The 13,544-nt window shown below is 35.6% G+C and overlaps 1 protein-coding gene across 3 annotated transcripts in view; it reads right to left on the reverse strand.

The window, feature by feature from the left end:
- The window catches only part of LOC121386311 (zinc finger protein 608-like), a 56,323-nt gene that overhangs the window by 30,967 nt on the left and 11,812 nt on the right, over positions 1-13,544 (reverse strand). For all 3 annotated transcript variants that reach the window (XM_041517193.1, XM_041517176.1, XM_041517185.1), the window contains 2 exons: positions 12,136-12,292; positions 10,033-10,120 (listed from right to left, as the gene is read on the reverse strand). In XM_041517193.1, the coding sequence (XP_041373127.1) occupies positions 10,033-10,120; positions 12,136-12,292 (245 nt within the window). The remainder of the gene's footprint in view (positions 1-10,032; positions 10,121-12,135; positions 12,293-13,544) is intronic.

The following is a 13,544-nucleotide window of genomic DNA, read 5'->3' on the forward strand; positions in this document are numbered from 1 at the left end:
TCCTGGTGTTTTTAATATCACAAGATGCATTTCTCATATTTTTAAAAACGCACGTGCGTCTGAGAAGTAACAGTTATGGAGTCGAGTTTTAGTTTATTTTTAGAGGGTATTTCACCATTTCAAAGTCACAGACTCATGTTTCACTTAATTGTAACATTATCCAAATGTGTTACAGGTTTGTAGATTAACTAAACTTAGTGTTAATTTTCACGGGTTGAAGCTAGGATCTGTCTCTTTAATACTTGGATAGTGGACTGCCATTCAAGCATCTCGAGTGGCACAGTAACACAAACATGGCCAGAGACTTTCATGTTATATGAAAAAATTTGTTTTGTTTAACGACACCAGTAGAGCACATTGATTTGTTAATCATGGTGGTGTACTGGCTAGAACGATTCATGTTGTAGAAGGCAGTTGATGGTAACTGTTGATAGCTATGCTTATTAAAACTAGATGTCAGTGTACTTCACTTAAAGTTCAGTGAATTGATGATGTTATAACATGGTACATTGAGATTGTAACATAGCATGTCCGTAATCAAAATTAGAAATATCGTCAGTCATATGGATGGATGTATGGTCCACAGCTGGATGGAATTGGATGGATGGATGGATGTATGGTCCACAGGTGGATGGAATTGGATGGATGGATGGATGGATAGACGGATGGACGGATGGATGGACAGATGGACAGATGGATGAATGTATGGTCCACAAGTGGATGGAATTGGATGGATGGATGGATGGATGGACGGACGGACAGACGGATGGACGGACAGATGGATTGTATGCTGCTAAGGCTATATGCAGGATTCCATAGCCGAAGCATAAAAAGGACCTTCCACAAGACATAAAAAGATCAAGATCCTTTTTCATCTCAAACCGGTGCATCTAAAAACACCCGTGCCTACAGCTGTATTAACAAGATGTCGTTTCATGTTTTTCAAATTACACAGGTCTTTGATACATAAATCTAGCAAACTATTCCCAGCACCACCACGCGAGACTGGTTTTCTAGTTAGGTTCAACATGCATACAGCATAAATAAAACATCTGCACTGGGAGTGGTTTTCTGTTTACATATTCCAGGGCTTCTAGAATTTTTATAAAATCCACTAGACATGAGATCAGTGATGTTTAAAATTTACTAGTCATGATTAAAAATTCACTAGCCCTACTTTACTTTTAGTTAATACAATTTTACTAATAGTAATAATGTCAAATAAAGAGGGAGCTAGAGCTTACAAACACTCAAATTGGGGAATGGGGATGGGGGGCAGGATATTCATATTTACAAAATAAAATGAAATGCAACATTTGACAACTTTGTTTTCACTAGTCATTGGGCATGGTGATAGTAGTTACTTACTAGCCTAACACTGAATATCACTAGTCATTGGGCATGGTGATAGTAGTTACTTACTAGCCTAACACTGAATATCACTAGTCATGGAAGTGGGGCTACCATAATCTAGAAGCTCTGGGGTGCTAGCCCAACATTGAATATCACTAGCCATGGGAGTGTGGCTGCCATAATCTAGAAGCCCTGTATTCCAAACAGCAATTCTCTAATGAATTTCAGTGAATTTTCAAGACTTTAAACTTTAAGTCCACTACTGGTATACAGGTATTCATGTACAAATGAAATAGACTGCAGTAGACCAGTTTTCTATGTTCTATTTAAGTCCACCATGCCCATGCATGTACAATGAATGAATGAATGAATGAATGAATGTTTAACGACACCCCAGCACGAAAAATACATCGGCTATTGGGTGTCAAACTATGGTAATGCAAATAAATAAAGTGATGATCAACATCCAATATAAAAATTCAAGACTTAAACAAACACAGTGTAAAGAACTGTGCAAAAACACAAATATCACAGAATTTTACGGATACTGAATTTTACTCAAAATTCCAATTTTGTGCTGTATTGGCCATTCTCAAAGAGAATGTTACACCCCTGCACCACGGTATGCATGTACAAATACAATAGTCTGCAATAGACTGGTTTTCTGTCAAGTTCACCCAAAAAACACACTAGTCTGTCATCCCAACTTGTCAAAAACCGGTTTCAAGGATTTTCTGAACAGAGATTTGTTTATTGCCTCTCTCAAACAACTTTTTATCTAAATTAAGAAGCATGTAAAATATGCATCAACAACGCTATGCCCTGTTATTTAATGGGGGGAAACAAATGACAGTATTACCGAAATCAATACTAGAACACTAATGCTGGTACGAGTCAATCAGTTTAGCCTGTTAGGTTTGATAGCTATTTTAAGCAGAACATTGAAACAAAAATTTGTGAGCAACCGAAATTTATATTATAATAAAAAAAATTAAACATGCACATCAAAAAAAAACCAGCACATCAAAAAAAACCCAACCAATCTAATGTAGACTGGTTTTCTGCTTAAATCAACCAAACATACAAAAACATGAATATGCAAAACACTGGTTTTCTGTTTAAATATATCACACATACCAGTACAATGAATAAAGTCTGTAGTAAAACAAATTCTGTCTAAATTCGCAAAACACATACAATAAAAAATAGTCTGCATACTTTTTTCTCTAAAGCCACCACATATATATATATATAAACAGTTTATAGTACTGTTTTTCTGTTTTAAAAAAACAATGAAAACAGTCTGCAATAGACCGGTTTTCTGTTTAAATATACACTACATAAACAATGAAACCAATCTGCAATAGACTGGCTGTCTGCTGTCTGTGTGTGTGCCAGAGAATGATTACGGATGCAGGCAGAGCCAGCCATTATATATTCTGTCAGATCCTAAACAAGACATTCCGCGCTGTCAGGCTGAAATGTCTACCTTTGATATCAGCCATCTTGTTCCCTTGTTATGGACCAACATTCACCCTCAATTGGTGAAATGTGAGAGGAAAAAAAACATGCTAATAATTTGGAAAGGAAAGGAATTTCTCCAGCATATTGTTATAATTAAAGGACATTAGGTGCTACTTTGTGAAAATCGTTTTAGAGAAAGAAGGAAAGGCAAAGAAACCTGCAGCTGCCACAGAGCTTCTGGTACTCTAAGGAGGAGGATGGGGGTGGTGTGTGCTCTGTGGAAAATGCAAATAAAAGATCCCTAGCTACGTTTGTTTTGGGGTTGTTGTTGTTTTTTATAGCAGATAGCTAATTTTGATTTAGCTGTCTGCTTTTGTCTGTCCACTTTTTTAACTGTCAAAATAACATTTAAATTTGACACCAGATAGCCAAAATTTAAAATGTGCTGAGGTGTCGTTCAGTGGATATTATTTTACTTTCTTTTTCTTTTTTTCCCTCTTATACTTAAAACAAAAAACACTCCCTCACAAATAATTAGTGAATAACAATTTTATTACCCACTAGACACAATTTATCAGTAAAAGCAAGAATTGTTTAAACAATTTTTTTAAAATAAATGATCCAATTGACACAAGTGTCATAGTGTCAAAATTAATCAAAAATGTGTTTTCCCCAACTCTGTTATTTTCACCGCTTGTACGAGTTAACATGCGTGTCATTAAACAAACATTCCTTTCCTTTTTTTCTGTCCTCAAACAACACATTCCCGTTCCTTTATCTTCAATCCATATACAAAACATTTGGTGCCTCACTGAAAATCATGGCTGCTTTAATAAAGCGTTCAGCACAAACAAAACCTGGAGCCCGTGGGCCATGAATTGACGGCAAGTTGGCAATGAGGCAAACATTTGGGATTAATATTTTCACAAGATTGCACAAATTTCTCGCCACTTCAGCTCACAGGAAGCTGTTTTCATGAACGCTGGCTCAAAGGTCAGGCCAGCCAGGAAGATGTTTGTTAAGACCTTGCCAAACAATGCACTCAGAAAGCATCTACAATTGCAATGGTAACAATCCCTGCCAATATTTATCCTCAAGTCTAGTTTACCATCCCAGTTTCTTTTGTACTCCCGCTCAAAGAACCAGTGTTCTGTTGTTCCAACGTAATGTTATTTAAAAGGACTTTGAAGCCCAAATGTTTCTTTGTCTGTTGCAATTACAACTGGTTAGTTTGTTAAGGGGGAAAAAAACATTTTAGGGGCTGTATTTAGCATCCGACATGTTATTCAAAAGGTCTTTAATAGAAATAATATTGTTGTCGTTTGAAATTAAAAGCAGGTTATTTTGAACATGTTATTTGAAACGTCTTTAATAGAACCCATATTGTTGTCTTTTGAAATTACAGCAGATTATTTGTGTTTTGACAACCAAATTTAGAGGCTCTATTTAGTATCCATCATGTTATTCAAAAGGTCTTTAATAAAATCCATATTGTCTTTTGAAATTATAGCAGGGGCCTAATTCACAAAAGTTTCTTAGGCTCTGCCAGACAACAAAGCATCCTCTTTGCAAGTCTTTTAGCATGGCACTGCGATATCACAAAGTTGCGAGAGTTTAGTGAATTAGGCCCCATGTTATTTGTGTTGAGGACCGACTTTAGTGGCTGTATTTAGCATGTAACATGTTATTCAAAAGATCTTTAATAATAATATAACCCATATTGTTGTCTTTTGAAATTATAGCAGGGTATTTGTTTTGAGGCCCACATTTATAGGCTTTTTTGTGTTTTTTTGTTTCCAATATGTTAATTAAAAAAGTCTTTGATAGAATAGATATTGTTGTCTTTTGAAACTACAGCTGGTTAATTGTTTAGAGGAACGAATTTAGAGGTTGTATATGGCATCCGACATACAGTTATTTAAAAGAATTTTGTAAACGGTAGTCTTTTTGTTTTGTTGACAGAAATGATCATCAGCATTCAGGCCAATTATATTACTGCAGCGTGCAATTTTGGTTTAAAACATTTAAGCCACTCATGTATTATTCTCTATTTACAGGCTGGATTTAATTTTTAAAATGTTATTCACAAGACAAGGACTTTGGAATCTATATGTTTTGCATAATTTCTGTCAATGTTTATTATTAGTTTAGTTTTATATAGTATGTAATATGATCTCATGGAGAGTGATTTATACAGGCCTAAAACCTGTTTGTAATCCACTTCATGTAAAAAAAAACAAATCCCATAGAATTGGTCACTGAGGGCATGGAACATAGCCCGATGTTAACACGCTCACTTGATGTGCCGTCAGTTTGGGATCGATCCCTTTTGGTGGGCCCATTGGGCTATTTCTCATTCCAGCCAGTGCACCACAACTGGTACATCAAAGGCGTATGTGTTATCCTGTCTGTGGGATGGTACATATAAAAGATACCTTGCTGCATTAGGAAACAATTTAGCGGGTTCCCTCTGATGACTACGAGTCATAATTACCAAATGTCTGACATCGAATAGCTGATAATTAATTAATCAATGTGCTCTAGTGGTGTTGTTAAACAAAACAAACTTTGGTCAGTGTTTCAGATAACCATAAAGGCCAACTGCTACGTGTATTCTACATTGTAACTAACCATTATGCAGATTTATAACAAACATTAAAAAAAAGAGGAGAGAAAAAAATACAAAGAAGCGTAAAACAAGTTCAGATCAATCAAGCCAATATGTCCTGAGAGTTTTTTCTCTCGAATCTGTATTATCTCGTTGGTTCCATGATGAATCAATCAAGCCTCGACAGACTTAACGCCGATATTGATTTACTCCAGTCCGTAGAGAGCACACGAGAAAGAGAGAGAGAGAGAAAGAGAATGCACTACACTACACTCACATCGACACAGCTTCATGGCAAGCGGTTTGCTTGAATTACCCTGCATATGCCAAGGCAGTGCAAATGAAAATAAAACAGAACTGGGAAACTTGTTTGGGGAATTGCTCAGAGAATTCTTTCACACACGGCCGAAATGATTGCGGTATTTACAGCTCTGAGACATGTGCAAAGCTGGCAGTACTGAGAAGGATTTTTGTCTTCATTTTTTTGTCTTCATTTTTTTTTTTTTGTGTTTTTTTAATATTCTCATTTCATTAGTGTCCATTCTGTTCTCAGCTGATATAAATAATGGTGATTGAGTTAAAAGGGAAACTGCAGGAAAATTGTTATTCAAACGACTGATGTATCGGTTTCGCTCATCTCCGAAGACGAAACCTTTAATCTCGGTATCCAATTGTGAGATGTGCGGAATACGATCGATTTGGTAGCAAGTCGACCTTTATGGAAAACGTCGTTTGTTACAGTTTGCCAGACACGGACTGAATAATTAAAACAAATCCCTGATCACACTAAGACAATGCTGAAACCCGATGGGAAATAGCATGGATGATAAAAAAAAGGCAATTTTATGGGATTTTGAAAAAAAAAGGTTTTTGGGTTTTTTAGGATTCCACCAGAATCAGAAAAATTATGTAATACTAATAGAGATTATTTTTGGATTCCATCTCTTAGTTTTATAATTCTAGTCCCAAAATTCTCATCTGTGGCAATTTTACCATTTATATTTTAAACCAACAAATATAACAAAAAACGTATCCCATGTGCGACTCGTGAGATATGATTACAAACTTCACTTGATGAGATATAAATCATATTAGACAGAAAACATGAAATATCCTCTATTTGTCCAGGTTTTTTGTAGGTCCAAACATTAAAGGAAGTGGCACTGAAAATTCCCAATATTTATGCTAGTTACAATTCCCAACGTATATATTTAATAATATCTGTTCTAATAAACTAATTTAACTGTGGTGTACAGTATCATTCAGTGATCTAAAAAACAACAACTCCCAAGTATGATTTACTCGCACTAATTTTCCCAATCACATCAGACATGGGACCCTAGCGGGAAAATTCTGAATGAATTCCCATGCTATTATTTTTCTTCAGCAACAAAAACCTGCCATCGGTAAAACCGCTGACCTGTGACAATTCATACTGCAACTATGGCAATTGCCGCCGGTGCATTACAAGATCCAATAAATTAAAAATAAACCGATTATATCATACTTGCACAAAATGTTATTAACTTGGCGATTGAGGATTTTTTAATTAATTGAACTATTCCCAAATTTGTCTGACACTAACAAACTTGTTTCTGGGGTTAATAAACTTTATTAAACTAAAAAATAATAACAGAATTTAAAAATTCCCAAATTTGTTTCACACGTTTTTGTACAGCCTTCACACTGCCAGTAATCTCTACTAATAACACAACAAGATTTATGCCTGCACTTTAATCACAAAGACATAAGAGAAGAACAATAAACTGTGATATCTTCCTTCAACATAAAGCATTGCCCAAGGGGGCGTTTCCCTGTTTGTTTAACACTTCCTCCTACTAGGTTACAGCCATCAACACTCCTGTGGTTTTAGAACAAGAGCGATAGAGAGAGCGATAGAGTGTGAGTGTGAGCGAAAGAGAGAGCGATAGAGTGTGAGTGTGAGCGAGAGAGAGAGAGAGAGAGAGAGAGAGAGAGAGAGAGAGAGAGAGAGAGAGAGAGAGAGAGAGAGAGAGAGAGAGAGAGAGAGAGACAGACAGACAGACAGACAGACAGACAGACAGACAGACAGAGAGAGAGAGAGAGAGAGAAAGAGTGCAAGAGAGAGAAAGTGCAAGAGAGAGAGAGAGACAGAGGAAGAGAGGGGAGAAAGAGTATGTGTATGTGAGAGAGAGAGAGAGAGAGAGAGAGAGAGAGAGAGAGAGAGAGAGAGAGAGAGAGACAGAGACAGAGACAGACAGAGAGACAATCAATTACTGACAAAGACAAAGGAAGGGAATATTTGGTGATACTTCAGCATGTGGTAATTAAAGTGACAGACCCTAGTCTTTAAACACTACGGTGTATTTTCCACTATTACAGTCATTTCTTTAGAAATGAAATTAAACATTACTTGGATTTTATTATTTATATTACCAATTTCCGTACATCCCAAGTGTTTCTGGTCATCCTGGTGTTTGTAATATCATGAACTGCCATTTTTTATAATTCTAAAAACACATGTACTTCTGAGAAATAACCATTATAGAGACTGGGCTGTAGTCTATTTCTAACATCACAAACATTTGTTTCATTCTATTGTAAGTTTATCCAGATGTGTTACAGGTCTGTAGATAAATCAAACTTAATGTCTATTTTCATGGACTGAAACGAGAGACTGCGACTTTAAAAGTTAATTTTACAATAAAGTAAGTTAAAACCAGACCCAAAAAACTGTTTTGCTAAGGTGTATCAAATATAATATCAGGAGATAACATTTAATCTCACCACTAGAGCACCTTGATTTATTAATCATCTGTTATTGGATGTCAAACATTTTGGTACTTCTAACATATAGTGTTAAGAGGAAACCGGCTACATTTTCCCATTTAGCAGCAAAGGATCTTTAATATGTACTTTTCAAGAGGCAGGACAGCACATACCAAACCTGATATACCCGTTATGAAGACTTGATGTTTCCGTCATAATGATGAACATTTAAACACACCATAAATACACAGCTATGTCACACTGTGAGCATGCATAGGTCAGCAATAATGGAATGAAAATTATGATTACCTAGAAACATAACGTAGGAAATCAGACACAAATATTTAAAATAATGCAGTCACCTTGACATTAATATCGTCTAATAATCTTGCAAAGCACCAATACTCTCATCCAGTCAACCAATTAATTTTTACATTAGTGTTAATGTCACTGTTACTAAATATAGGCACAAAGATAACCATAGATTTTATTTTTAAATTCACCTTTAAAGAAGGAAAGTATGTTTTTAACGGCATCAAGGAGCTCATTACTAAACACAAATAAATACAAACACACACAACACACATATATAAAGGGCTGGATTTACAGAAGGTTATCACAACACATTCATTTTAGATGTGTTCTAAATTTAAACACAAACAAAATACGAATTTTATTTTATGCCTGCGGCTAAACACTGGTGCTTATTGTCTGTTATTAAATACACATAGTCACAACTGTTTTAGAAAACTACAACAGGTCTCTGTTCAGGCAACCATTTCTCGCTAAACATTTATAAACTATTTTGACAAGTTCCCGAAGTGGTAATTCAGTTTAATGTAAAAACCAGTCTAGCAAGCCTTAGCAAACATCGGTTGACTGAACTTACCCCATGGCTCACTCTGTCCATAGCCAGTTAGCTATTTACACAAAGTGGCTGTGACATATATAGCATTTGAGTAATAGATTTTAAAAATTAAATTAGCCATTTAAAAATAATTTCTAACTGAAATACATATTTGAAAAATGGCTAAAACAAAGTGATTTCCCGTGTGAACCATTAGTTACATGACTAAAGGCTAAATCATTGTAAATGCCATTTGTAAATTTGGCCCATGTTTATTTTGTTTTAGATTGAGGTATTAAAATCACGTATTTGAATTAAATATATTTATTTAATTTTAATTTTTACGGAAATTTGAAAATTGGCTAACAAAATTCTTTCCAAAGTCAGCTCTGGTTACACATAACCAAAGACTAAATTGTTGTAAATGCCTTTCCAAAGTCAGCTCTGGTTACACATAACCAAAGACTAAATTGTTGTAATTGCTTTTGTAAATCTGGCCCCAAATCATTTCAGTGAAACTCCTCTAAACCGGACACACGTATGACCAAGTAAAACATCCAGTATTAAGAGGTATTTGGTTTACAGAGGTTCTCTCCTGCACAGATATTTAAAAAGAGACCATGAAAAAACATCCGGTTTTGAGGGAATTCTGGATTACAGAGGGTCCAGTTTTGAGAGATTTCACTGTATTTTTGTTTCAAACCGAGGTATTGAAGTTGTGTATTTACCTTTTTGAGGGAATTCTGGATTACAGAGGGTCCAGTTTTGAGAGATTTCACTGTATTTTTGTTTCAAACCGAGGTATTGAAGTTGTGTATTTACCTTTTTTGAGGGAATTCTGGATTACAGAGGGTCCAGTTTTGAGAGATTTCACTGTATTTTTGTTTCAAACCTAGGTATTGAAGTTGTGTATTTACCTTTTTTGAGGGAATTCTGGATTACAGAGGTTCCAGTTTTGAGAGATTTCACTGTATTTTTGTTTCAAACCGAGGTATTGAAATTGTGTATTTACCTTGGAGGAGCCCAGTCGTGTTTCGTAGCATCCAGCAGTGTTCCAACATAGGTCTTCCCACGCCAGGTAACGTTGACCACCAACACTCCTGAAACACAAACACAAACAATGATACACAGTCTCGGTTTGGTAATTATGACACGGTCAGACAACTGCTTTGTAAACATGACTGGTATATCAAAGGCCATGGTATGTGCTGTCCTGTCTGCGGAAAATGCATATAAAAGATCCATTGCTACTAATGGAAAAAGTTTTGCTCTGTGTGTCAAAATTATTAAATGTTTTTACATCAAATAGCTGATGATTAATAAAGTGGTGAGCTCTAGTGGTGTCGTTAAACAAAACAAACTAATTTTTTTTTTTTTTTACTTCTATTTTGTAATATTTTAAATATTTAACATAGTAACTAAGACACTTGGCATACACAATGCATGAAAATAAATCTTATTTTCAATTCCATAATATTATTAGCTTTGCACCCTATTGAAATTAAGAAATCATTATAATAAACTAAGATTATTATAAACATGACCCCATCCCCCCACCCCCACCCCACACACACTTTTATTTTTATTTTATAAGGCACACAAAATTAATATTTCTGTCTTGAATATTTAAATCAAATTAACCTTCAACAGAGCTGAAAAGTGTCATCCAAAACATTGCTAATTAGTAAGTTGTTCTCCAGATGTTGGTAAATTGCAGAGATAAAAGCTCACTCACACCTCTCAACTTCTGGCATGCCCCTTTATCTCTTACATTGTTCCCATGGGCCTGACAACTTCATGTTACAAATAAAAGTACATGTATATAATTTTATTGGCTTTCATCAATTGTTGGATGTATTTCTACTGTATTTTGTGTAGGAGGAAGTTTCAATTTAGTTCCACTGATGCATTGAAAAAACAAATCAATTCTGCTTGTAATGAGCTTTAACTGTTAGGCTAATACCGATCCAAAACATTACCAATTTAACCGTATTAAGTCGACAATCACTCAGGAATGTTTGGTGGTGAAATAGTGACTAGCAGAATGATTACATTAAATGTGTGTGCAGGCTTTCTTAAATGTGCGGTCGGTCTAGGATCGATCCCCGTCAGTGGGCCCATTGGGCTATTTCTTGCTCCAACCAGTGCACCATGACTGGTATATCAAAGGCTGTGGTATGTGTTATCCTGTCTGTGGGATGGTGCATATAAAAGATGGGGATCGATCCCAGACCGACCATGCATCAAGCGAACGCTTTACCACTGGGCTACGTCCTGCCACACACATCAATGGGATTCAGTCCCACAAAAATAGTAAAATGCGAAATAAACAATGGATAAGGGGGTAAAAAAAGGAAATGAATCTAATATTTATAATATATCACCCGGAAGGGATACTACAGGTAAAAAGGGAACATATTGGTTTCAAAATTTGTATTTAAGCATAACTTGAAAATTGTTTCACAATTAGCAGTTGAAGTTACATAATTGGGTTTGTTTTTATGCAGGGCACAATATTTTGAAATATGAGGTAACCGGAAGTCGGTTCACATGGTTTTACCTAGGTAACCAATTGTTCGGTTATGTGAATTATATTTGAGGCTTGCGTAAATTTAATTTTGCCGATGATGAAATTCCAATCAATTTGCAAAATTACCAAACAGTGTGCAATTTTGAGGAGAGTCCGGAGCCCGAGGCTCACAAAAATCATATAAGACTCTCTAGCTTGGCTAGCATACAAGCCTGTGTGGCTCGTAAAAATTATTTGTACAAATTACATTGACTTTTCACAATGACACAGACAACATATATATCTCAAAATCCTGGGAAACCACAGTCTTGAATAGTGGTCTTTTCCTTGGTTTTATGCAAAACATACAGTGTATCTTCTGTTGTACTGGAAATGTGCAGCTCGCTGGGTTGGTGGTGGCGGGCTCTCAAGATTTGCAAACAGGAAGTCCTTATGGCATTTAAATTTTTGAAACCAAAATCGCTGCCACACCACACTTTTTTAATTTTTTAATTTTTAAAAATACTTTTGTTAAAAAAACACACAAAAAACTCATGATTCAATATCAACCTGTATCAAAAGTGTGTATAACTAATCAACACTTACCATTTTCAGTCTCGTGCCACACGATTCCCTCCAGCATGACACTGGTGCCTGGCTCACATGGGCCAAGGCACTCCGGGTCGGTTGCCGTGCCGACAGTGGACGTGTCGACACCAACGTCATGACACTCCAGCTGCATCGGTGATGATGCAGTCTCCACCTGTGAGAAAACAAAACAAAATAAGTTTATAGAACAATTTTTCATTAGTCTTTTGAATTTGTCCATGAAAATCATGTTAATTCATTGGTGATTTTTTTTTTTTTCAAAGTTTAAAAAATAAAAAGTAAACTTTAATGTGAAACAAACTGCAGGGAGTGATTAATTGCTGCCTTAAGATTACAGGGACTCATTTAAGATTTTACCATACTGAGCATTGATATTTTATCCTTTTATAGTAATTAAATTTTATTTTCAACTGACATAATGGAAAGATAAAAATTACTTTCAATCTAGCCAGAAGCCAGTACCGGGATTTGACCCCAGTACCTACTAGCTCAATGTCCTCTAGTCCTGGCCAGGTATAAAAAAGACTTGGCCTGGTGCTTATAAAACTTTTAAAGTCTAAGACTCGAGACACTAATATTAGAGTCTGAGACACTAACGTCATGACAATGCCATACAAATTGTATGTGTATGACGTCATTAGAGATTGAGTGTGGACTCTAAAACGTTTTATAAACATGGGTCCTGGTCTGGAGGCCACTCAAGCTAAGTACCTACCAGTTTTAATTAAAGGCTAATAACTGACACACACTATTCTATATGACTATCTGAATTTATACAAAGTCTAGGCCCATGGCACACATGTCTGAATCCAATTGCATGTACATGGGCATGTCAAAGATTTTTGGATCTGGACTATAGAATTCTGTTTAGGTCCAGTACAGTATGTCAAACAACCTATTTATAACACGCCTGACTGCACCCATTGAAACCCAAATCACCTCTATTCATCTGTAACTCTACCAGTGTGAGCTTAATGAATTATAAAAGCCTTAATCTCTGTGACAACATCACAGAGGGTAACAGCTAAATTGACCTCTTTCTCCACCTTTTATACCCAACAATCATCCACTCAGACTGTCAAAAGCTAGTGTTACATAATAACAAGACAAGATATTTATTCACTTATTTATAGTAAATCCTTCAAGAGAAAAATTTAATCTATTGATTTCTACCCAAAATATAAAGTGTATTAAAGGAATAGCCTTGTTTTTAAAAAGAAATCTGCCAGTTTAAATTAATTATACATGTATTGTAAATTTGTACACGCATAGCGCAAAATTAATTTGTTTTTAAAAGTAGTTATCTTGGTCATGTGGCCTCAACAACTGAATAAATATCTTGTCTTGTCTTGTCTTGTCTTGTTACATAATACAATATCACCAGCTTAGCCAATTAAAAAACGTTA

Source organism: Gigantopelta aegis, chromosome 2, assembly GCF_016097555.1.
Source record: "Gigantopelta aegis isolate Gae_Host chromosome 2, Gae_host_genome, whole genome shotgun sequence".
Classification (NCBI taxonomy): domain Eukaryota; kingdom Metazoa; phylum Mollusca; class Gastropoda; order Neomphalida; family Peltospiridae; genus Gigantopelta; species Gigantopelta aegis.